General features: G+C 39.2%; 1 protein-coding gene across 1 annotated transcript; it reads left to right on the plus strand.

Annotated features, from left to right (window-relative positions):
- Positions 1-591: 591 nt before the first annotated feature.
- Positions 592-27,043, plus strand: FAM169B (family with sequence similarity 169, member B; the record flags this gene model as incomplete). The annotated part of the gene is given in 9 exon segments (XM_010072678.1): positions 592-725; positions 3,535-3,634; positions 11,197-11,282; positions 12,851-13,025; positions 20,535-20,717; positions 22,502-22,630; positions 25,762-25,823; positions 26,820-26,876; positions 26,879-27,043. Coding segments are annotated over 9 exon segments (1,091 nt in total), but the record flags the coding sequence as incomplete, so codon positions are not given.

Below are 27,043 nucleotides of genomic sequence, written 5' to 3' on the forward strand. Positions count from 1 at the left end.
AATTAACACATACCTTGCATGAATAACCTTCAGCATTGAGTCACATGGATTACGAGTTATGTTGCATAAAAGACGGTGGTTTTTTTATTGTTGTGAAAGTGCCCAATTGAAGTTACTCAGAAAAGAGAAAGTGAAAACTTATGATATACAACAGATCCTGGACTGACCCGTAAAGGGACAGACTTCCAAGAAACAGTGGAAGCTTTGGAATTCTTTTCCTGTTATATTTTTGGGCAGTACTAAAACTCAGGCTGTGTTTTGAAGAAGTTTTTTTTTTTTTTTCTGTCTTTAAAGTAATTTACTTAACACCTTGAGAAATTTAAGACTGTGCTGGTTGATTTCAAAGGAGACAAATGTGATTTGATGCTGTCATGGTTCTACTTTGTAAAATTGCATGTCAAGAGGTAAATAACATGTAGACAGGTTTTAACCAGCCTTACTATTTTAGACTAGGATTATACAGAAGGCTCTGATGGGAACAGTAAGGGCCCAGCTACACTAAACAGCTGCTGGGGAAACTGAGGTTTTAAAACTCATGTTTCTTAGTTCATTTAAAAAGTAAAAGTATCCTGTGTTTTATTTTAACTACAGGTTGCCTTTACTTGGTAGATACATTAACAGGAGATCCGGAGGTTCTGCAAGTAGATGCTGAAACATACTATGAAAAACTCTTGAAGAAATCATCGTCCATTCCTGAGGTTTTTTCGATCCCTGGAGGAGAAGAGGTAGTAGACTAATGTTTTTTATACTGCAAGTTAGGTACTTGCAAACTAGTTTGTTGGTTGTGTTCATAGTCTGTCTGTGAATAGGGGTAAACTGGTGTGGCTGGATTACAAATCTCCTAAAATCAGCAAATTCTGCATTATTTCAAATAGTCTGCATGCTGTAAATGAGAGATAAGCTTAAACTACAAGTCCAAAACCCCCTGAGTATGGATGAGGGTTTGAAGGATTTAGCTGATCTTTGCATTGTGACCTGCCTCCTTAAAGGACTGAATCAAAAGTGAATTTGATAGACGTTTATACCATGGCACACCTCTGTATTCTGCCCCTACTGTGCAGTTTACATCGCTACTGTGATATAGGTTATCTTGTTTCCATTTTTTCTAGTACTTACATTGATAATTTTGAATATGGGTTCTCCCAAAGCAATTCTGATCAGCTGTGATTGATAGATGGTATAAATGCTGTAGGTGCCAATGCTTTAGGGCGCATTCCTGAGCAACCTGGGGAATGCATTGGAGATGGCTGAGCCAGGCCTATTAAAAATTCTGACTTCAGTCAACCTATAAAACCTTTAATTCTAGACATTTTCTAGATCATAAAAGGTGTGCTGGGCTAGCTGTTATAGTACTATCAAGCCAGTAAGTGGATTAGTTGAAATAAATGTTTGGAATATGGTGTCTTTTCTGCAATTTAGGAAAATAATATGCAGTAGTTTCCAGAAAAACACTGTTTCAGGTGGGTAGCTTCATCTTTGAGCTGTAACTAGCTTTAAATACTCTTTTAATGCCCTCTAGTGGACCATGTAGGGTTAAATACAAACAAACCTGAAAATCCACAGATCCCCCAGTTTAGGGCTTCTTTGTCCTTACCTCAGCCTTTTGTGCCTGGTTGTACTTTCAGAAGCTCATTTGCTGTTCCATTAGAAGGGAGGGTGAGTTAAAATCCCAAGCAGTGCTATGTGTATTCCTGAAACAGCTGGACCCAGTGAGATCAGTTAAAGGTGGACTTCTGGCTTTTGATTCAGAACTGTCTTGATTTTCTGGCTTGTCATCAGACCTTAAATATATCACATGACTGATTTGAGTCTCATAGCAACACATTTCTCTTTGCATTCATTTAATTCAGGTCTAATCTAATCTGCAGTCAGACAGCTAGTCAAGGACATAAGTAATGGTAATGTTCTTGCTATATTGGTTTTTTTCCTTATACTCTACAATGAATAGTTCAAAGAATGTTGATATTTTGTAATTAAAAATAAATTAAATGTAATAAGGTAAAGCTCCCATCCCCAGTGACTATCTGAGCTAACAATCTCTATTATATACCTACCTGAAAGATGAGGATTTTGGTGTTTGAATAATGGCTGCAGTTACCAGGCTTTTTTTTTTTCTTTTTTTCCCCTTCTCTCTGTGGGTCTGAATTAAAGCAGGTTTTAAGTGGCAGGACTGGCAACCATGAATAATTATTAGCAAGTGTTAAGTGGCTGTCAGCCACTTGCTCTGGTCACAGAACTTCTTTTAGGTATGGCAGGGTCTTTGGTCAAGCATTTGGTACACGAATAGCAAGGATTATTGCAAGCCAGGATGGAAGCGCATTGGCAGCGTTCACACGCAGAAAGCTATGCTTGGCTCACGCTGATGTTGTTAGCACCTGTGAAAGTGCACATTACGTTATAAAACAAAATAACAATCATAGCAGTATTGGAAATAGTACTGGCCTTTTCATTATAGTGATGCTCCCAGAAGCCGTAATGACATCGATGCTGTTACATTTGAAGCATTCAAAGAACGACTGAATCCCCAGAACATACTGAGATTTCGGGAAGCTCATGAATACAGATTTCAGGCAGTTTTCATTTTTTTTTCCTGGTGTCCAGTGGTTGCATAGATGATCCCAGGATTCTGGCACTCATAAACTAACAAACACTAGTTTTAACTTAAAGTTGTTATCTTGAATAATCCATATTCAAACTACTCCTTCCATGCACCAAGAAGTATTAAATGTATCACATGACTGATTTGAGTTTCATTGCAAACTGACAAATGGGTGCAATTAGAGAGAGAGGCACACCCACACATATACAATGAACCAGATTTTTTGAAAGTACAGTACATACTGTGCTAAATTATGCACGCTCTTTGCCTGTACCTAAACTTACATGAGAGCATTTGCAATATTCATATGGAAATCGTCATCTCCATGCATATAGAGCTGTTTGAGCACAGTAATTTTGTGTTTATGTGTCACATCATTTAGAAGTTTAGTCTAAGACGGAGAGCTTGAGAGCTACATTTTGATTTTAGCTTTGCCTGCAACATAACCACCTTGTGCCAATTATCTACCCTCCCTGTGCCTCACAGATAAACTGCCCAGGCACTGCCCTAATGCTTTGATACTCCCTGTACCCTGAGGCTTAATTCATTGTTTGCAAAACACCACAAGTACTCAGCTGGACCATGCTGTAAGAAGTGCAAGTTTTACTTGTTTTTATTTGATGTGTCTGGTCTTTCATAACACCATTTGTCTGCATGAAACAGTGTTCAAAGCCAGGTTATGTGCTAATCATAGTAAGCTGGCATTAAAGTCTTCACTAAATTCGGTAGCTTGATTTCTTTTAAATTAACATTACTTACTGATAATGTTAGAATATTATGTATGTTTCAGTGCCTTGAAGTTCAGAATTGAGAGGGTGTTGTGCTAAGCGTATGTCATGCACGTTAGTAAAACATACCATAAGTGTGTCTGATACATGAAATACTTCTTGCCAGCTTTGCAGTACAAACAGCTACAGGGCTTGTTTGTTTTTTAGGTTAAACTTGAAGATTCCTGTGTGTGTTTTGTCCCTCTCTACCGAAATAATCCTACTTGCAAAATGTTGCTGTTAACTGATCCAAAGGATAAAGAGACAGGTTAGAATTGGTCAAAATATTTTGAAATTTGAGTAGTTGCATTTTCTTTACTTTTAAGATGGTCTGCTGTATTTAAATGTTTTGGGTTTTGTTTTGATTATGAAGTGGGTTCGGGTTTACCTGTCAGGGATTTGTGTTGGTGAGCTACCAATTAGAGGGAGGATTGACAATCGGCTTTTAAATTCTGTGCATAGCTCTGCCGGTAGCTGAAAAATCACCTTGGGTAAATCTGTTATTCTTTCTGAGTTTGTTCAATGGGATAATGTTTTTCTAATTCAGGATGATGTGAAATTTAATGCATTATAATTTGAATAGAATTCTGAAATCCTTAAACAAGAGCAAATATGTGTGTGAAATTGTATTAGGTCTTACTGATTCTTAGTAATGTTATTTTTGCTTTATGCTATCTTCTTCAGTCCTAGGTTTAATTGCCTTCTCCTTCCAGTGCTGGTGTGTGAGGGGTAAATTTGGAGTGAGACCATGCTCAGGAGTTGAGTTAAATCCATTTTATTTGGCAGTTCTCCCAATATATTCTTTAAATTCTACCAGCTTTGCCTTGCTTACCCCTATTAATGCTGGTGTTTCCCTGTTACAGCCATGCGTCAGCCTGACAGGGATACGCCACAGTTGTGTTACAGGCAGTAGAAGTCAGCATGTGCCTGCTGGTGTTCCTCTTTCATGAGCTGCTGCTTACAGGTTATTAAGATGTGGTCAATAATTGTATCTAAGTTTTATTGTCCTGCTATCGGGATTGCAGTATCTTCTCTTACTCTCTTAGGCAAGTGTCTTTAACTATGGAATGTGAAAAAATGTGAAAAAAATAAGTAACAACCCTTCATACCACTGTCATTAACAGGAAGCTTGACTCCAGCTTTACAGTACCAAAAGCCCAGGTTGCAACCCACCCAGATTAAATGAGGAGTATTGGAGCTGTTGTGAAGAACGGGCTATAGAATTTTTGGAACATCTGCAACAAAGACATGAACCTATGCGTTGACCTGTTGTGTCACTTAGGGAATACAGAACACATGAAACCTCTTAAACTTTCAGCTTCCAAATGTGGCAGCAAACCAATGACATCTGTCATTAAAAACATACTTTTTTTTCTTTTTAAAGATGAGCTACAAATTACACCTGCAAGGCTTTAATAGCCAGTGTTCTTAATCCAACAAAGGCAAAGCTAAGAAGTATAGTACTCTATGTTCGGTTCTAAAGTGTCTCAGGTAATGATCTTACACTCCTAGAACAGGTACTGTTAGTGTAACTAAGTGTTCATTGTTCAGTCCAAACCCTGTAACCAGGAAATTTCTTCATAAGAACAAGAAACAGATTAAAATAATCTGTGGTTAGAGGTGAACTCTGCAAAGTTTTCCAGCTCCTTTTACATACAATTTTGGTTGGACGGTTGCTAATGGGTTGTGATTTTACATAGTTGAAGGTAGGAGACCTTTCCAGGTTTCAAGTGTAGTCAGAACAATTCTCTGGTCCCTCTAAAACTACTGATACAGAATTACTTTCCTGACATTAGTTTATATATTCCATTAAGGTTTTTCAGAATAGAGGTAGGCACTGGTGTGATAAAGGAGAGACGCGTCTACACTGGAGGAGGCCAGACTTGCTCAGTGGGTGCAGTTGTGCATACCTACTGACTCATGTTCAAAGGAATGTACTTGTAAACAGCATTAAGTTAGTTTAGGCTGCACAAGAGGAATGGGGATCTCTAACAACTACAATGTGAAAATTAAGAATTACAAGATAAATGCAGGTGAAAACAGTGCATTTAGCACAAATCTTCAGTTAAATGATCTAATAGTATTAGGAACAACAAGTATTAATGAGATACATGTGCACAAATTAAAAATTATTTCCCACAGGGACAAGTCAAACAAGTCCACATTGGAGCCTAAATTATATGATAACTGTCTACATTAAAAGCTTAAACCTAGCAGAATAAACTCCTTATTGTATTATAAACAACAGACTGACTGACTACTGTCACCCCCTTGCAAAATGTTGTCTTGGGTCCCAAGCCCATAGACACAGAAACGGTCTCAGAGAGATCAGTAAGTCTCGCTATTTAAGTAACACCTACATCATCTGGCTTTTAATATTTCCTTTTAAAAGTATGATTTAAAGGATTTTACTGGAAGCTCTTTGTTTATGGATTTTATATGCTATAAACATGTGGCCAGCCTTCCTATACACATCAAATTTGACTGATGTGATTTTTTTCTTTAGATGAGTTTTAATAAATTTTCATTAGTTCTCTAAAGTCTTCTGGGATGTGTGTACATGTTTGTGCATCCCTATACGTATGGGTAGATAGGTTTGAAGTATTTTGTCCAAATATTTTTTCCCCAGTTCCAACAGATTTGGAATTGACTCTGAAGGCAGCAGACTGTGTTAATGTGGCAAGTCCGTCTGGATTTCCTTACCTATATGACCTTTTTCTCTGACCAGTGAATAGATCAAATTGTTTCAAAAGCAAATCCTTCAGAGGAAAGCAATATTTATTAACTTAGTCATTGTTCCTTAAGGACGTGGGCAGAAAGTTAAAACACTAAACAGGTTGCATGATTTTTTTTCCTCCCTTGAGCTTTACACTTTTCTAGTGAACTTGAGTTTTATCCAGATGGGAGAGCAAAAACAATCTTCTTGTACTTGATCTCTTTCTCATGTGCTGTCTGGTGCATCTGCGTTTTAGTTTTAGCTCACGCCAGGAGTTCTCTTAGAAGCAAATCTCCTGGTTGCCCCCCTGTACTGCGCTTCAGTTCATATCAAGGAGCGGTCTTGGAGTACGTGAACTGGATTACTTTTGGCTGAAATTAAATTAGAGGATGCACTCCGGAACCACTCTGGTGTGCCCCAACCTCTAAAGGGCTTTTAGTTTTCAGCACTAGGCTAGAATTTGTGAACGTCAGGTTCTCTGCACCAAATGTTTTGCTCTATGAATTCAGTTTTGTTGGTGTTAAGTCTTGGTAACTCAAACGTGGCTCACTGATTTTTCCTCCTGCAGTTCATTTGGACATTTCTGAAGCCCAGCGAGGGAAGGCAGCCAAGGGTGTCCCAGAATACGCTGGGGTAGAGGTGCTTTACTGAGAAGCAATTTGGAAACAGAATAGAAGATGCAGCTCATAAGTATGTAGGGCATGTTTAGCTGTGTACTTCTCAGGTCCTGGTGTGGATAGTGAAGCAGCAAGAAGTGTTAGAATCCACGTTGCTTGGTTCTACCACAGTTCACGTGATGCTCTGAGACTCATCATACTGCTCCCAAGAGCCACAACCCTCCTCAGCTCCAGTGGTTCGACTGACTGGCGACTGCCAAAACCCTGGCTAGAGCATTTTCAATTTAGTTCTTGTCTCCACCTCTATTCCTGACACCATCAGTTCCTTCAGCTTTGCTCCAACATCTCCACCTTTGCTCCTGGTGGCTCCCCAACATCCCTCAGCCCCTAAAATGAACTCTGTACAAAGCCTTGACAATAGCTGGGGTTAACCACACACCTGGGCAGTACCTTAATCTGAATGAGAAAGCTGAATACCTTGTATGTCTTATGTTCGTATGTGATGGGATCTCTTCTTCAGCTTCATTTGTGTTTATACCTATAATGGTTAAGTATTACATAGATAAAATGACATATATAATACTTATTAAATAATATTCACTGTACTATACATATTTTCCCACAGTTTCCAAAGAAAATATTGCCAATCTAATAATTTATATTTGAAATTCTAATAATTTAGAGTCTGGAAAAATACAGAATTTAGCAGCCTAGCTACAGGTTTGCCTGTGAAGAGCTTTAAAGTTTGATGGTGTTTAATTCTTGAACATAGGTTACAGGGGGGTTGATTTCAACACTGAGATTTATATCTGCTCACCTTGATCAGATGAGTTGTCCAGAAGTGATGTGTAGCTTGTGGTCTGAAATGACCTGCATAATTCAAGGAGAAAATGGGTATGGTAGCTTTTCCATAGGACTTGGTCTTGGTTGGGAGCATTTTTAATTTATTTTTGATGGGCTGAGTGTTCTGTTCTATTAGTATATCTGTACAGATATTTTTTATGAGAACGTAAATTGTGTTGTAAGGGCTTACAGAGCATAGGATGGGTGATTAGCATCTTTATAACACTAAATAAACATGCCCTATTGTGACATTTGCTGTATGCTGTATATAATAATTCACAGTAACTGTTAGATGCCATGGAACATTTATCACAAGACATTTGCAACAAATCACTGAGTAAAACTTGAATTTTAGGGAAAAAAAAAAGTAATTGGTTGCAGGAAAGATAACTATGTAGACACTTGAATGGCTGCCATTACTGCAGCATCTGCATGCCTCCCAAGCTTTAACATATTTATTTTGATAAGACTCAAAGGAGAGAGAAAAACACTGTTATTCCATTTTAAAGGCAGGGGAGTGGGGGACGCAGCTATTCAGGGTATGTCAGCGTTGCAGAATGCAGTTTAATATAGGATCTCGGAGCTTTCTCCATTATCAGAGCTGACCTAGGCCCAGTTGCATGGAGCTACTTGTTGGAGTAGTTTACCATTCTCTTTCCAAGGTGGAAATCTGGCAAAAAACACCCTCTGTAAGTGTGTCATCAGTCTGAAATACTGCCGAAATTAAGGTAAAGATGACACTAAGGAAGAGAACTGGTACATTGTATATTTGTTAAACAAACTCAAATTCCATCTCTCATATATAGCGTTGCCTTTAATTTAGTTTGTGACTGAGGGATGCATTTCAGCAATTCAGATGAAGGCTGGGGAAAAAGAAGTACCAAGCTGGATGTTGCTTTAGTTTTTCTGCTTTACTCTGTGTGTGGAGTCCTGATGTGCACGTTTCATTCAAATAGTTGCACACCAGTGTGGGAACATTTGGCCAGCATAGACTAGAAAGTGAAAATATAATCCAGACCTGGGTTGGGAAGGGATCCATGTTTGCCTAGCAAAAGGAGACATTTCATAATCACAACTGCATTATACTTAGTGCCTAATTCAACTCAGTGTTTTTCAGTGCTGTATTCCAAATACCCATAGTGGTATGGAATCGTGTGCTTCGCAGGCTTTCAGCTTCTTGCAACACTCTGAATATGTTTGTCTGACTGCAAGTGATCAAAGTACTGAGGTTTAGCAAGTGAGTGCTTCCAGGGCAAGCCACCCAGCTGAGCATGTATATACTGCATTAATGGGGAGCTGAAATGGATTGGACTTCATCCGTTTCACCCAGTCTTGCAATTGCAAGATGAAGCACCTCACGTCTTGCAAGATGATTGTAATCATGTACATCGTGATTCACAGGGTTCAGGTGATGTGTGTAACTTACACTTGGCAAGAACTTGATCTCTTATAATCAGGTGAGCATAACTGAATGTATTGGAAATAACAACTGGGAAAGGAGAGTGAAGGAACATGTGGTCTCACAAAACATGTTTGCATTTGAAATAGTGTTCCTCAAAGTTGATTATAAAATGAAAATTAGAAGATGGGGAAGCATGGATGGATTTAACTGCGGACCAGATGTTGACTTGAAAAATTGTAACAAAAAGCAAAGTACATATGTTTGTGTGAAATCTGGAGAAATGTTTTTCCTCCAAGGAAGGCATCCATATAGATAAGGTTGCTCAAGTAATGTGATGTGACAGTTGCTATGTCAACTAGTGTTCCCTTCCACACATTTAAATTATTGAATAGCACAGTAAATGTTCTATAAAAGTAGCTCCTTAGAACATGGCTATGCATCTTCCTATTTTCCTCAAAAGATTTTTTTAAAACGTTTTTGACCTTTACTGTGTGCTGTGTGTGTCTGAACTATGTGCCAAACCTCTGTGCAGCTCCCATTAAAGCCAGTTTGGCCCATCATGTCCCCTTTGTCTGACTCAGCTCCCTTTGTAGCTGCATGTTTCATGGATGTGTAATGGAGCAGTGGCTGTTTGCATTTGAAAGCAGAGTGAAGGGATTGAGGGAACAGATTGAATCCATCACAGAAAGAGTATGAAACTCCCAGGGAAGTAAGTGCATAATATTTAATGAGTTGAATCTGGTGGTTTAAACAGGCATCTGCCCTTGCGTGCGATACTTTCTTCATTGTTAGCCTGGTACACAAAGTGTAATACTTTTTGGCTCGTGCTTTAATAATTTATTTGGAATATAAGTTAGCTAAGTGGAATCTCCAGCGTTAAAGCCAGCAGGAGCTGTAAGAGTCAGAAACAAAACCAGTAACTAACCTGCGCACTTAGTTCAGTGACATTTGTATAACCTGAGGCTAAAATGGGTAAATGGTAAATCCTGTTAAAGCCATTTCACTTCCTTGTGTGTGAATTTGTCTCTAACGTGTAGATGGTTTTTAGCTTCCTTATGTTTGTCCCTGGTTGGGTAGCTTAGAAAACCAGTAGACCGTGCACTCTCTAAAGTCTCAAGAGGTGTGAACTCCATGTTGTACTTTGCAACATACTTCCTAAATTATATTTGACCTCGCTGTCTAAAACTGGGGCTGCTAGCTGACCTATTTGAAGATAGTAAAGATATTGGTGTACTTGAGCACTCCCAAAATTGTGGTCATGTGCTTTCTTTAGGTGGATGTCACCACTACATGGATAATAAAAATTATTTTTGCTGAAATATTTGCTACTTGATGTGTTGTGGCCATAAATGATCAAATTCCTGTGTTTATTCTAAAACCTCATCTAAACCCTTAAAATCTATTCTATTATCTTTGAAATGACCCTGTGTTAAAACTTGTGAGCTTGGGAGCAATTTCAGTGTCACTGTTGCTGCTTCAGTCTTTCTTTTGTAAAGATCTACAATGGCAGGCAGTGAATTCTGTAGTTGAACATGTGAATACGTGAAAAATTCAGGAAGGATGGGAAGAAGTGGGGTGCAAGTTTTGGATAGCACCTACACAAGGACCCGACTTATGTGTAGGTTGGTTGTACACTTTCACTTCAGGACAAAGTGTATCTTCCTTATGTGTGCATATGTCAGTCCTTTGTTGATAGAAACTTCTCTGTGTGCGTTCAAACTGCGTGAATATTTCTGCCATGCAGAAATTCAGGAGTCTGTAGATATACAGAAACTCAATCAGGCAGCTGAAAAGCTCTGTGATAAAGTGGGTATGGAAACTTTTGTGTTTGACTTGCGTGGGTACAAATATGGGCATGTATGTGTGTGGACAGAGGAAAGTCTGGAAGAAACGTCAAAAATGGACCTTTAGCTAGGTAGCACTCTTTGTCCCAAATGCCACTCAAGCTTACTGTGCTGCTGGACAGATATTGTGCAGGAAGTGCTTTATTTGTGTGGCACACAGGTTGTTATGCCAAAGTCACATCAATTCATGAGAAAAATTACTTTCACTCGATGCTTCGTGTGGTACTGAAAATTGGATATCAAGGGAATTAGGAGGTGAAATTGAAATACAGTCATTGTTCTGCTCTCTCAAGTGGATCAAACTGGAGTCAGCTGGAGGGAGATGTAGATCTGAGGCTGCTTGTGGTTCCAAACCAACTTTATATTTATTTGCAGGTAATGTGTTCCCCTGTCTTTTTCTTTCTGTAGTTTTGGCAGTTTATTTGAACCAGTGTTGGTGGCCTGTTGAAGATGTAGTGAAGACAGCTGATCCTTCTAGAGATGGACTAATTTTGGTAAGGATGCTATTTTAAACAGTTGCCTTTACCCTACCCTGGAACTTTCCAGCTGGAATAATCATGTGTAATTATCTCTGGTGTCCTGTGGCTCATGCTTTATAACCTGTGGGATCTGGGCTATGTGGCTCATCAAGTACTTCACGTGTCTCCCCTGGCACAGTGACATGCGCATTAACCCTCTCTAAACAATTTTGTGCATGCAGTTTATGATTCATCTGTGAGATTTATGAGTTTTTGGTTTGAGTTTACCCTCACTGCCTACTAAAGAAATAATCAGATAAACTGAATTACTACATTAGCAATAACTCTTCACATTACAGTGTTGCTTGACTGACTGGCTGATGGGAGGTGTTACTAACCTTTGGAACAGTGTCTTATCTAGCTAGTTATTACTTTCTTGCCTTGGATAATGTTTATATTATGCTGTTTTTATAAAATGGTTATTTAATAGTTTCTATATATGTTACTCTTTTTCCAAAGAAATTATCTGAGTAGGGTACAACAACTTTTTTTGTAATTTGAGAGATTTGGGTAGCCTGTGATCTGTTTTCACCTAAGAAGTCAGTTGCTTACTGCATGTGAGCTTTGTGTTGCCATGAGGCCGTTAAGTCAGTCCCTATTTCCTACCCAACCTTCTGTGTCCAGTTTTGGTCCCTAATGATTCTGTTACCTTATCACTGCCATAAATAGAGTTTATTCACTGAATTAAGTAGGCTTTTTGTGGGTAGCTGAACTGGAGGGATTTTGAGATACAAATCCTTGCAAGATAGAACTTGGAGCAGAAACACAAGCTTTCAGGCTTTCAAGCATCTGCTGTATTAGCAGAGAATGCAAAAATAACTGAAAATAGAAAACTTGCCTCTTCTAGCTCATTGCATAGAGGTAAATTCTCATTATTTGTGGAAAGTCGCATTTTCTTTTTCAGTGTTCATATAAAGCTTGTTGGCACCACTTCTTTACCTTGATGACCAATATGATCTTGTTCCTTTATATTCCTCCATCTCCCTGTCCTGTCGGTTGTCTAGTAAGACACATGGCGTAAAAACCAATTGTTCATGGTACACCTGGGTTATAAGCTGTTTGGGACATACTGTATTCTCTGTAAGGTCCTGGCCCACTGAAGTTCTTTGAATCTGTGGTAAGACAGGTAATAGGGGAGAGGTGACCAGGATAACACAGTGAATCCCGTCTTTATTTCACTTTTGGGTAGGATTAGATTGCCTTGATCCTGTTTCCAAATCTGTGACTAGTTAATTGTGACTACAATCAAGCTACTTATTTTCCTGCTGCTTTAGAATTCCTCATTGTGACAACAGAAGATATGTCAAACTTTATAAATTGTTACTGAATTATTCTGCATCCCTCTGGATATAGGGTGGAACACTGGGAAAAACTGTTTTGTTATTCTATCTGAACCAATTCATGAGGTATTTTCCCCAAATTAAGTGTACATGTTTCCTGACCTCCTCCTTGCCAGCCCCTTTTAATTTTGAAGCCTTTTATGAAATGCAAAATACTATTCTCTGCTTCATTTTTCTTTGGTCTGTTTTTGTTTGTTCTCTAAGGTCCAGACACTGGGAGAGAGGATTGTCCTCTTTGTTCTGAACTACATTATTTTTGGAATGCTGGAAGGGAGTTCAGCTAATGATGCATTCTTTCTACCTCATTCTGCCACCGAGTATGCCAAGATACTCTGGAGAGATGGCGAGGCTGTTGCCTTTTACTCAGTCAAGAGGAAAGGTAAAGTCATTTTAGAGAGACATTTCCATTGGTTCCTAATAGCTAGAAATGTAATCCTTTTGTTTATCTTTCAGTATAAATAATCCTGGCTCTCAGTCACATTTTTATATCAAATCTCTCTCAGAATGAATCTGGGGGAACAAACCTTCCCAGAATTTGGAAGCCGTCCATATTACTTTCATTCAAACGTGATGGCTCCAAACTCTATTCTCAGTTACATTGAGTGATCTGAGGTACTGGCTTATTCCAATAAAACATGCTTTAATGCAGCCAGGTAGAAGGTTGTACATCTAGAAACAGAGAATGCAGGGCCTTCCTACGGAATGGAGGACTGCATCCTGGAAAGAATGGTATCTGAAAAAAGGAATATGGTTCAGAGTGGAAAACCGGTGTATCAGGAGTGGCTGGTGGTGAGAAGTGACAGTGCCCTTGGGTGCATAAGACGGAGTTGGGTTGTGTAGAGGAAGGTATATGCACTAGATCAGTCCTGGAATGGTTTGTCCATTGTGGTACTCGTAGCTGAAAGGATGATGATTAATTGATTTCATTATTAATTGACTAACTAGCATAGAAAAGGAACTATGTATTTGATTCTTCAGGGATACTTGCACCAGTATAAGCTTTAGTGAAGGTCTTTTATTAAATAGTTTGCATTAATGCAGGTACATTGTTATTAACCAGTCTAGAGTGGAAAAGGCTTCATTAGAATAACTCCAGGTGTGCAGTTGAGTATGTACCCCCATGCAGGACCTGGTTACCAGTCTGTGTTTAAGACTCATGGGTATAATCTTGATACCAGCAGCTTTAACGTAGAGAAGTTGGTATTTTTGGAGGTAAATTTATTGTTCAAGTCAGCAATCAGTAGTCATCTGTCCAAAAGAGGAGAATAAGAGACAGCTCGAGAGCTGTACAGGTGTGGATTGCTCTGGATTCCAGAGGACAGTCTGGAGGTGCCCTCTCTGATAGAGCCTCAAAGGCCAGCAACCGTAAGAGATGTTCTGCTCTTCTGTTGCCTTAGGATGTGCAAAATCCTTATTCACACCAAGATGTAGCTTGTACACCACTGTGCTGGTACTATGCTACTGTGTTATCAATGATGAATCAAGTCTCAGCCTATGATAAAGGAATCTTGTATATATTGAACTGGTTTGTAATTGTCAAACACTTCAATTGCCATAGTACATTTTTCTTTAAGTCCGTAAATATTTCTGAGCAAAGCTTTTGGAAGGAGACACTTGTATGGGCTATAATGATTCATGCTTCAGTAAAATAAATTTGCACAGTAGTCTGTTATGGGTGGAGTATTAGCCAAGTTGAAACTGTTTCTGAGTAAGTTGAGAGTCACAGTTTGGTTTTAAAACAGGTCCACATAAAATACAAATTCTTCAAGTCCAGCTTTGTCAGCATCTGTCTTTTGTTGCCAGTGGTTTTTTCCTCTGGGCAGCTATATTTGTTAGTTTTTGGCCTGTGTCACAAATTACTGCAGTCTTTTGCCAAAGCCTTTTCGGGAAGCTTGAAACTGATTATTTTTTGCCCCTTTTTGCTATTTGCTGTGTACATTTAGAAAATAATTCCTCTTTCTGAAGTTCTGTGATTTCAATTTCATGCCAGCCATTCTCTGGCTGACTCTATTGTCTCTACTTTCTCTTAGGTCCAAAACAGGCTAAGATAAATATTTTCTCTTAGAAGTTGTGTTTCACATGGTTGTTTTAGAAATTTATTTTTAAACTTTTTTTGTCATAACATAGGTTCTTTTTCCTTTTACTGTCCTGGGCAGAACATTTAGTAGGGGCAGTTTTAAGTACAGGATTTTATATTGTGCTGAACCTCTGTTACAGCTTATAGTCCTAGGAAGAAATTATTTTGTTTTGTGCTCACAGTGTGGTTCTGATTCCCTTTATTTCCATGCTCTGCAATTACCTGGCTATTCTTTATAGTTTTATTTTCTTCGCTAGGTAATTGAGACTGTCATTATGATGTTGTATTCAACTGTATTTTTCATCTGTGAATTTTTCATTATCTACAGTATGACAAAAAGCATGCTTCAGTGGAGCCAAATAAGCTAGAACAGATCTGTGGAGCATGGCTGTTTCGAACATAAGTCATCTGAGCGAATCCTAGAAACGGTGACCAAGGAGGAGAGAGTCTGTTCCATCTTTGTTACAGATTTACTGTGCTGTTATGCAAACTACATTTTCAATGGACTTCAGTGATTCAAATTAACTATCTTGGCAATATTGTGAAGTCGTTTCCATTTGCCAGTTCCTAGGTGGCCTGTACAAAGTGAACTTGGTAATTTTGGTCCAGTTCCACACATTCATCTATCTTATGAACATCCTTAACTGGATCTTTTTTGATAGTCTAGCTAGAGAGGGACAGATGGTGTTGAGCACCCGTCTTGCTCAGAGATGCAGTAACTGCAAGTTAAGGTTTTGAGACAATTTGGCAACTACTGACACTGGCCATCCTGCACCTGTTGTGTAGATAAACAGAAGACTCATTCTTCAAGGCTATCGCTTTTCGTGAGCATTAGACACCTTTATTAAAACAAAATTTATTCATGACTACACAGATCATCACCCTAGCCTCTCTGGTATGTGCCTGCTCCTGCCCAATGACAGGCACGCAGCATTTACCGCTGGGTATACTAAAGATTGATGAGATGTACTAAGCCACTAATGAGGCTGATAAGACACTTTGTCACGTGCCAAGATAAATGTCTCCAATTTCATCTATGTCAGCGGCTTCCATATTAGACAGCTGAGGAGTTAGACCTCACTGAATGGAGCTACTTAAAGGTACAACAGGAAATGACAGTTCCTGTTTGACCTTTCTTTGCAAACAGCAACCTGAAAGTGAAATATTTTGCAGAAAGCCTTCATATAGATACTTTGGTTTTGAGGTCTGTTTTTTGTTCTTTTAAGTATTTCTTTCAGATTTTTTTTCATGGCATGCTCTAAATCTGTGTGAAAACCTCAAAAAGAATGTGTTTTGTGTAGTGATGTAGGATTAATGACCACAGTTACTGACGCTGGTTTTTTTGTTCAACAAGACCGTGTAATTCACTGGAAGTTTTTCTTTTTTATTTACTGAGGACTAGTAATTACTGAAAATGGACTTTTACCACCTTCACATAAAAGTCAGGAGAATGTAGAAAATTCATAATGCAAATAAATCAGTAGGGAAGTTGGAGGATGCTATGAGCCGGGAGTGTCTTAGTCCCTTTAAGAATAAAGCAGAACAAACCCTCTTTTTTATATACAGCTTTTTTTCCTACTGTTTTGTATTACTGTTTCTGTAACACATACGAGCTGCCCACTTGCAGACCAAGCTGTGTGCAGTACAAAAAGGAGGCAGATTGTCAAAGCTTGTCCCTTCCCAAGCTTGCTGTGTTCCTTTTGTCAAACATTAGTAGTAAAAGTGAGGAGAAATACAGTGTTCTCTGTGATGTGAGTCAAACCAGCCTTAACAAAATTAGGTCCTCTGAGAAGGTTGTAAAACATGCGGTTGAACCAGGAGTAAATGCATTGTTGTCTTCTCATTCATTCTTTAGAGATGCTCCACAAATCACAGTTTGGGAACAGTTGACTATAAAAACTCTTAAGCTGATATAAAGTAGGCAGCAAAGCAAACCTGGCCCAGTCTCTGCTTTTTGCTACCCTTAGAGATGGTCTTTGGAGGTGGCTACCCAAGCTAAAATCCGTTCTCCATCTTTCTTCATAGAAGCCTTTGAAATTTCTTCAAATACTTGGGTGGCCCAGGTGGTGTTCTCTAGAAATAGATCCCAAAAAAGATGACAGGATTTTATTTTTCTCTGATTGCATGCATTTCTTGTAGAAAAAAAAATACATCAGAATTGAAGTTAACCTGACAGTTAGCTGAAATCTTGTTGGATAATTGCTTTTCTCTCCCTCTGTTTTCTAGCAATAATATTTTTAATGTGTGTTTCAGAGGCAGACTGAAGGTTCTGGCTGTAATAAAAAATTAAATGACTACATACCAGTCAAGACATGAATTCATTTAATTTTATTGAAGCCAGAACCTTTGTTCCCCTTCTCACATACAAACTCACACAATGGGTTGACCTTGGGTTCTATTCAGTAGAAATATTCCCCACCCTTTATACAAGCACTCAGCCTGCTGAAGGCCTGTCCAAACATAAAAAAAAAAGCAGGGAAATAGTCAGTATGCACAACCTTGTTTTGTTTGGGTCTGTTGGATGTGGGGTCTGGGTTGTTTTTTTTTTCTGGTTTGTGGCTCTTTGGGAATGCTAATGGCTGTCTGCTTTCCTGCCCTTGTAATATCTGTTTACCATTTTGCTGGCTCATAAGTTGGTCATTTGGCACTCGTGACCTAACCAAACAGATCAAAGGCTTTCAAAGGGCAGACTGGATGAATACTTCCATCTCCATCGCCAATGCCCTTATTTTCCCTGTCTCCTCTCTTACCTCAAAACTGAGTCTGAGTGTTTCAACAATGAAACAAACCTCTGAACCAAATGTGTGAGTCTAGTGGTCACCTCTGGGCCACCATTAGCTTATGGTAACCTCCTTGCTATGGGATGGGAACTAGAGACAAAGTGCCCTTTGTTCCAAAGGTTGGTTTATTTGTTTATTTTTTTCCAAATGGCTGTGGGCTATGACTCTTCTAATATGTTTCCCAGGGACAAGGTGAAGAATGGCTTCATGGTCTCTTTATTTACAGTGCCTTTAGACATGACAAGTTTTTGTCATCTTCTCAACACAAAATTAGGAGCACAGACATAAATCACTCATGGGATTGCTCCACAGCACTCTCATCAGGATTTGTAGGAGACAGGCTATATGAGATAATAATAAACTTATAAGGACGCTTACAACATGCAGGAATTCTTAAAGCTATTTACTTCATGAAGAAAAATTTGTCCCTTTCTTAGAACGTATGGTGCAACACTGCTGGAATCCAACATCTCTGTTGGGCTGGCAGCTAACAGTGGTACTGGGGAAATACTCAATTTTTTGGCTCATGAAAAAAAGAGTAACCTACCCATCATGTGTTACAAATATTCAAAGGTTATAAACACCACTACAAACCATCCCTTTCCAACAATGTGCTTGAACGTGTGTTTGAAGTTAAGTGTGCACGTTGATTAAGCAAGGGTGGACCAAGACTGGATGGGAATGGATTGGTTATGGAGCTACATACTCCTGTTGTATGGCAGAGTACGTGTGATGTGGATTCTTGCTGAAAATGGAGCTACAGCCTTGACGAATCAGGGTCTAGAGTTAAATGTAGTCATGTGCGCTTTACTGAACTGGCATCCTAGAAAAGAGTAACTAAAGTCAGGCCTGGCAACTCTCTGCAAAAGGTGCTAGACACCAACTCAAGGAACAGAAGTAGACCTCAGATTAGGATTAGGAATATGATAAATAAAAACGCATCTATTAAGTAAAAGTCTTATACTGGAATTTAGGAACAACCATTCAATAAGGAGATGTGTGAAAGTGTGAACTAGGTCTCAGTGAAGTGATGGAAGTTTTATGTCTCAAGACACTGCAAACTAGACTGAGTGGTATGCTAATAAATGTTAAGAAAGAAAACCCAAATCTTTATGATGTTTAAGCAACAAAGTTAGAAAATGTAATCTTTTTCTGTTATAAAATCTTGGATATCTGTTTCTATTTAAACTGCCATGTACCTGGATAGAAGCAGCATAAAATTTTTACAAATATTTTCTAAAAATGAAAATGAGTAAGCAAGATGTTTTTATGGTGACCCGATCCTATGTAGGTATTTAGTGAATGGATGTTGGTCATTCACTTCAGGACTGAATGCTGATGCTGTCAGGTAGTTCGAGGTTCTGGTTTTATGGTATTCTGCACTGTGTGGAAGTTGTACAGTGAATTGCTGATGTACCTCCTGCAATAGGACACTAAGTTCTTTAGGGTGAACATGAAAATTTTGGACCCTGAATGTCTGTTCTTAATCAACTTTCTCTTGACTCCAGCTTGAGTTTACTGTACATGATTGCAAAATAAATCCCTTGGTTCTCTTTTTTTTTTTTTTTTTTTTTTTGACAGTTTTTACTGGAAACTGAGTTTTAATAGTTTGGAGGCTTATACTTGACTCTGTACTTTGTCCACACCTGTCCCCGTGATTTAAAGTGTCTGACTTAATGTGTTTATTAGCAAGGACTGTCTGTCCCTGAGTGGAAACCCTGGTTTAACACTGATAGCAGTAGTTCAAGTGATGGACTAGAAGCACGTACTTGGGTGATAAATTACCACTCAGAAGAAATCAAGTGACTTACAGAGGAGCACTTACAGTACTTCCTTAAAACACTCAGTTGTGTATGGCTTTATACCCAAACGCCTTAGTTAACATCTGTACTCATCTTCCTACAGAGGGGTGACTTTGGTGTGCTGCAGTGTAAGGCTGAACCTAAGCTGCTGACATGAGTTTAGCTGCTGCTTGGATTCTACTTGGTGCTTTCTCAGACATGCTTTTCCTCTTTGGGAATTCATCTGCCTCCCTAGTATGTGCTGGGTTGTTGGGGCTGCCCAGCTTCTTCTCTCTTTTCTGAGGGAGTTACTTCCCTTCCTCTGGCCCAGAATTACTGTGAGCGTGAGGAGTTAGGAATCTGTTTCCAGTTTCAGGTGGAGCAGCCCCAATGCTTACTTTCTGTATGGTTCTCTTACCAACAAAGGTTTGAAGATGACGCTTGGGTATGTGTTGACAGATAACAGCAACTGAAAGCAAGAAGCATTCTTTTGTGTAGTTGTCTATGGCATGTACTGAACTAGGAGATCAAAGACTGAATATGCAATAAAAGGGTTGTATAACTTTCTGACCAGTAAAATTCAGAAGGAAGGTGTAAATGATGGAGCCAGTCAAGTTTCATACTTCAGAGTACCATTGGGGGAGGCACAACAGCAACATATGCAGAGGCCAAGAGAGCCTCTCTTCTCTCCCTGCGGTCATTATGAAATTGTTAGCTTAAACAGTATTGGGAATTTTCTCTGGAATCCTTCTCTGCTGTCCAGCTGCATCAGGCAGCGTAGACCTTCTGAACGTCTAGATCATAATGTGTTGTGGGGTTCAGAGGATCTCATAAAAAGAGTTTGTGGGATGATTGACCAGAATAGCCAAAAGCTAAAGGAATATCCTGAGATTACATTCGGAGTATTGATGACTCTTTGGCTATGGCCCAGTTATATCTTTTCAGGGAATTTTCCTGTGGATGTTGCTTGTGTACCTAGATGGTCTGATTGTGAAGAATTGGAGTCTGCAAAATACTATGGTGAGACCTGTTAACCACACGTTAAGCATGTCCTCTTAGTTTGATGGCACAAATCTTCCTCCTGGAAAGTGTTTCACTGTCTGTGCGAATGCACTTCAGTTGAGGTCATCCTCACAGCGTGTGGAAAGGTATCAGGGCAGTATTTGCGGCTAGAATCACACAGCAGTTAGCTGGTGCAGCAATACCAATTTTGTTTTCAAATTAATGTATTTTTTACTGTTTGCTTTCAGGGAGCCTATGCGATGGTACAACCAGTCAGTGTTACTTGCTGCCAGTTTTGGATACTATATTCGTCCGGAGAAAATACAGAAGAAGTGGCCTAGGGATGAAAATGCTGCATGATTTCTGTCAGTCTTTCGTTGCTGAGGATGCTTTGGGGATCAGCTGCCCTATTTCTGCTGCCATGTATCAAGGTAAATCGTTTGATGTGGAAACGTTAGGTAAGGGTCATGTATAATGTATAGATTTCAGTATGGTCTTGGTAGGATTTTCTTAACTGTGTGAGAGTTCATTGCACTTGTCTGAACTGTACTGTTGTAAGTGTGCAACTGGTTACTTTTCTTGAGACATCTGGAATTTCCTGCAGAAAGGTAGGCCAATATTTATGTAAGACAGTGAGACGCATAAAATTGTTTGACAATTTGCAGTCTTATCTCACTCTTAGAAGTAGAACGATGTCATTGCCCTAGACAGTGACTTTCCTATTTTATTTGACACCAGAAGGAAAAGAATCATAAGATGTTGTCAAGCCTACACTATGCACATAATGCTCTTGTAGATACTGTATTTGTAAGAAATTAGATTTGATAAGCCATATACCTAGGCTTTGGTCCTTTATCCAGTCACATAAGTACTTGTTTCGTATTGACTGTCTTTGAACATTTGGCACTTTAAAAAGATCACTAAGTAGTTCTAGGTCTTCTCACTGCCTGTTTTTCATTTAATTGGAACCACAATCTCATACTTTGACAAAAGAATGCAACCTTTTGCTCTAAATTTCTGTACTAAATGTGCACGGTTCTCACTAGCACATTATTTAATGTGCTATAGAGGCATAAAAGGGAGTAAAAAGCCATTTAGCAGGTATCTCTATTTTGGTATATATGTTACTTTCAGTAGCTTTTATTGAAATGATTAATTTAGTTTGGATATCTTTGGATAAAATTAATGACAGCAATCCACATATTACTGTAAGGCAAATGTTTACATACCAGAATTAGGGTTTTTGTTTCGACATCCCATTATTAAACTTAACTGAATGCTGAAGATAAATTACCCATTCTGTAGTACAATGAACTGCAAGGGACAGAGGAGAGCATGAAAATTGTGTTCACAGATTGCTGTCTTAGTACAGTTGGAATTGACAGAACGGTGGTTAAGGAAAGTTCAAAAATCCCCACTAAATTTTTTTAACTGTTTGTCCTATAACATATGCCTCCTCTAGGCTCTGCAGACATCCTAAGGAAACCTCTAAATAAGACAGATGTCAGTTCGATAACATAATCAAACCTAAATTTGATTGTTTATCCAAATTATACTAATGTTCAGTGTACCAGCAGTGATAGGAATCCATGGGAATATGATTTCTAAAGGTGATCGTACATATGACACAGGCCCTCCTGTTATTCCTGTGTTAGTTCTTCCTACTTCCTGTTTTCTGCACCCAAAGAAGTGAATGAACCCCAGCAATGGAGTACAGGGTAGCAGTAGTAAAATGGAGGGTGGTATTGGCCCAAGAACAAACTGATACAAAGGTTTTATTTATCAATAGAAATTAGAGTAGTGTTCTCAATGGTTAAAGCTGGAAGATATTAAAACATCTTCCATTGCAGAGTAGTGAGGATGAAAAAAACCTGCATTGCTGTTAGTCTAAAACCTGCTAAGTGTCTGGAGGTAGTTCTGTGATGCAGTGCCAAAAGAAGGTGTTTCAGGAAGTCATTTCCAGTCCTGTATTTCTGTGCTTACAAGGAAGTAATCCAGACTGAAGCAGATGGACAGGATTCACTTGTGCCTGTTTAGGTCATTCCACATAGACTTTTCCTAAAAGCCTCAGCTAAAAGAAAAAAAAAAAAGATGAGAAGAGAGAAGAAAAGATTTCCAAAGAAGAGAAAAGATATTCCAAAGGATAGAATACACTCCCTCTTCCACTGTACTTGTCACTCATTCGTGCTTTTACCCTTTGGTTTCTCCTATTCAGTTTGCCAGAAATTCTTGCAGACTAATCCCAAGGAGCAGAAGCGACTGTGGGAGGTGGAAGTACCAGGAGACTGGAGCCAGCGAGTGAATATCTGGTTAAAAATTCAGATGGAATCATCACCTTCAGGAAGTGAGTTAAAATAAACAGTGTGAACTTGGCCATGTTAGTTATCTAAAGAGATAAGACATAAAATCAAGGGTTAGGTAGTGATAATAGGTGGTTTCTCTGTTGTTTGCTCATGGAGAAACTACTAAGCGTGCAGTCCAAGTCACTGGTCTTTTCCCAGTAAACAGGACAATTCTTAGAAATTATGAGGTAATGAAATTGAACTACAGAGCATCTGAGAGATACTGAACAAAGCACAGTCTTGGCATCAAGTGGCTGTAACTCCCATTGCAGTGCACTTACAGCAGGGTAGAAGTTAGCCCAAAAAATTCCTGTTGCACAACACAATGTCTGGGTTATAGAGGGGGGTTTGTTTCTCTGAATTTATTACAAAGAAGAAATTTGTATGGCCAATGGGCAATGTGTTTAATTACCTTCAGTTTGCTGCCAATACCATTCTTGGATGGAAACAAACATTTTCATTATGGCTTTTGGAAGATTCAGAGTACTCTCCTACAGGGTAAATCCTTCTTGCTGGGACCTCTTTCTGCTTACTTTGTAAAAGATAGCAACAGAGTAGGGAAACCTTTTGACAGTTCATATGGGGACCTTGTTGATGTAATCTGTTCAGCTGCCTTGGGGATCTAGACAGGCCCCTCTGCTGCTGCAGGCACACAAGCTGTGATAAGCGTTAGGTTCCAGAAGAAGGGCACACATTGTGTCTTTCTGGAAGTGCAGCAAGGAGTGCTGCAGAGCAAATTGCTCCCATGCCTTCCCACATCTATCCTGCTTTGTACTGGCTTGGGGACCTTCAGTTGAGACATTGCGTTTCATCTTGTCTGCAGCACCCCACAGGAGAGTTAAGTCAGAATTTAGCCCTAGGCAGGGTTCCTCTGAAGCCATTATATTGATGTTCCTCATGCTTTAAACCAACAAAAACTGGTGATGCTCTTTCCTTTAATCCATCTTGCTCAGTTCAGTTTATTAATGGCAGTTGAAGAGAATATGATCACATCAGCAAACAGAAAGTGGAGCCTGGAGCAGAGTATACTTTCTTTTTTCTTTCTCCTTTTTGCCATCTTCTAAAAAAAACAAACAGAAAGAAATGACACAAAACATGGGTAAATATAATTCTACCAGAGTGGCTGTCAGTAAAAAATATATTTGAGGCCTGGGAACTGCCTTGGCCAGTTCTGCCCGTAAATGAGACATCTCCTGTCTACAAAAAGAGGAAGGAGGGAAAGTATAAACCAGAAATGGGGGCTGTGTGTGTGTGTTATATGTATTTATATAGATTGTGAATTGCAATGTGATCTTTACAGTGGAAGGAAGCAGAAGCAAGTGAATTTGGCACTAAAATATATAATAGAAATCTGCTTTTTAAATTATATTCTCCACTCTGGTGCACAGCAGCTCACTGAGCATCACTTTCCTTTACACTGAATGTGCTGAACAGGCTTTATTTCATCCATCTTCAGTGGAAAATCAACCCACTATAAAAAACAGTATTTAAAACAGTGTGCAGTACGTTTATTATATCTGTTTTACTTATGGAATCTAGTTGTGTACTGCTTGTGCTTGTATATCCCAGTGCTGTGCATATTATGCACCCAAGGAAATACCAAGGGAGAGTACAGGACAGATAACGCCTGCTAAAACTAGAAGAGAGTTTCCCTGGTTTTGCTTTGTTCTAAAGGCAGCGTTACTCCTGCATAGCTCTGTCTGATAGCTGGTGTGGGAATAACAAGAGAATTTTCCAGGGCTTCACGCTATCTGTTCAGAGTAGATAAAGCAGAAACATTTTCTGAGTGCAGGAATCCTTCGTCATCTGACCTAGTGTGCTGCTTGCCATATATGTAAAGAGAAGCGTGTGTTTCCAGAGTTGTGGTATAGGGACACAGAGAGGAAAATGATGTGGCATAGAATGGAAACCACTGGCGTTGTACGTTTACCTGTTCCGTACATGCACAGACATTTACATCCTGAGGGAGTCACTTGGGAACATAGTGCTTCATTCCGACTTGATCTGTTATGTAGAAAGCAAAACACGATGTAATTCAATATTGTCAGCTCCAGTCTGGATCTATGGCAACAACCATGCAAATAGACAAGTCTCATTCTGCTCTGATTTGTTAGATTCCCATCAGCATTTGCAATGCCATGATTTGGAACAAAATTATTGAGGAGAAAAATTGAAAATTCTGTTCATATTACATTTTTTTTCCCCCAGCACTCAGGATTGAATACTATTAATGTTGTAGGAAGAATTCTGCAAGCATAGATATTCCAAAAAAGGGTTCTGTAACCCTGAGGTCAGAGTATTAAATTTTGCAAGGTTATGTGGCTGCATCTAGTGGCAGTACAGCTAAACTGCAGCACTCTGCTTACTGCAACTGGTACTTTAATTTGGATGTGCACAGGTACCTAGACACATATACACACATATATTTCTATCTGCATGTATACATATATCTATAAAACTAAAGCTCTTTAGTATGTTGTCACGCATAGCTGCAATCATTCATTCTGAATTAATTCTTATTGTTTGAAAAATGGAGAGATCTATTTACAGCAGACAGGCTTAGTAACAGGAACATAGTGACATTTCTTGTCTGGGGCTGATTGGAGGAACAGAAATAATTTAAAATGATTTGTTCCTAGTTGCTAAATCTACCAGGCAGTGAATTATTGAGCTGGTTTGAAGTAGTTCAGTAATGTACATAAAACATGTAAATGTAAAGCTAATGCAAGAAACAAGCAGACTGAGCTAGAATTCAAATCAATTTCAAATGATTGCTTATAATCCTTTGTCTGAATTGATCAAAGTATTTGCATTTTCTGAAAGGGAGGGAGGGAGATGGGTTTTCTTGGTGTAAGAAATGGGTGGATTATCTATTTAGCAGAACTTTCAAGCTAAGAAAACCCAGAGACGTTTTCTTTCTAGGATAGTTGTTCACCTTTGGCTTTTGAGGTAGTGTCATTGGGCACCCTGGTTTGGTTAATTAACAAAAGCAAGGCAAAAGGGGTTGAAGGTAGCATTCAGGTGGCTATTTCTGCTCTGTTTTTGAAATGAAAATTGCCGTGGAAGTCTGCTAACATTTTTTTTCCCCTTTTAATCTCTTTCTGGCGCAAATAGTTTTGCCCCATTTCTGCAGAGGCTGAAGCGGGCTTTCAAACCAGCAAGCCCAGGCAATCAGATGTGGTCCCGATGAGTAGGGTACAGAGACTAATTCACTATTTTATGCCTTTCTTTTTCATTGCTGGCCTTCTCCCTTTTTAGTGAAGGAGTGAGGTTTAAATACGAGAGGCCATCACAGATAACTATAGGTGTTTCTTTACTGCTGACCCATAGGTCTATATAGCTAATCATAGCTATATAATACATATACAACCACATATAATTGATTCATATAGCTAATTTATATAGGCATAGTAGCTTGAGAGGCTAAAGAGTACAGGACAGTTTTTGCTAAATGTTTTATTTTCATTCTTACTGAGATAAGGGCACTGTAACCAGGCTGGCAGACAGTGAATTCTAAGGTATACATATCCAGCGGCTTTCTGACCTGACTGTGAATTTTTTCCTGTGCCTGTACAGGGGCTTGACTGTGACACCTTTAGAATTAATAAGCCAAGCTCTTTACAGTCCTAATTATTTTATCCTACTACTGAGCTGTAGATCTGACTGTGCTTAGCTTTTTGCAGGATGGAGGCCTCAAACAGGCTGAGAGGTTTGAACAAAGCCTAAACCTAGTTAGAGGAACATGTGTCTGAGAAAAGAAATCACAGTAATGAAGCTTTTTCAAGTAATAAAGGAGAGACGAGTGGAAGCAAAACAAAGCGCTGTAGGGGTTGTTTCCCCAGCACATTTTGGTTGCCGCACAACAATTAAATCAGTTTGTTTTCTTCAGACGCGGGTCTCCTGGGGGAGCTCTGACAGCACTGGCCCCTGCGGTGCACACTCTTGCGTTATGTGCTGTGGTCATGGCTTCAGAGCCCACCCAGCCAGATCAAGGCTCTGTGTACTCCCAGTTTTCTTTATGCTGACACTTCTGGGAACTCAGGCAGAGCAGCAATATACAAACAGTGCAGCTGAGTTTCTTGCCTTGCGTGTTTATGGTGGCCTTGGTTGACAGAAGGGTTTTGCATCAAGTCACTGTTTATGTTGTTTGTGTATAATTTGGTGTTCCCTCTCTTTTGGTTCTAATTTCAGGGCGGTGAATACATTCCTGGTGTTGGGAAAGTGGCAGGAGATGCCACAGAAAAAAAGAGGATGACACAGCAGCAGCAGGGACTCCAAACTCACAGGGTCCCGAGAAAGAGGACTTAGAACAAGGTGCAGGCAATACTCAGCAATGCAAAGGAATCAGAAAAAGAGCAGTCCCTAGGGGTTTGTTTGGAGACAAGGCCACCAAACAATTTAGAATTATACCATAA

Source organism: Pterocles gutturalis, unplaced genomic scaffold, assembly GCF_000699245.1.
Source record: "Pterocles gutturalis isolate BGI_N339 unplaced genomic scaffold, ASM69924v1 scaffold21927, whole genome shotgun sequence".
In the NCBI taxonomy this organism is placed as follows: domain Eukaryota; kingdom Metazoa; phylum Chordata; class Aves; order Pterocliformes; family Pteroclidae; genus Pterocles; species Pterocles gutturalis.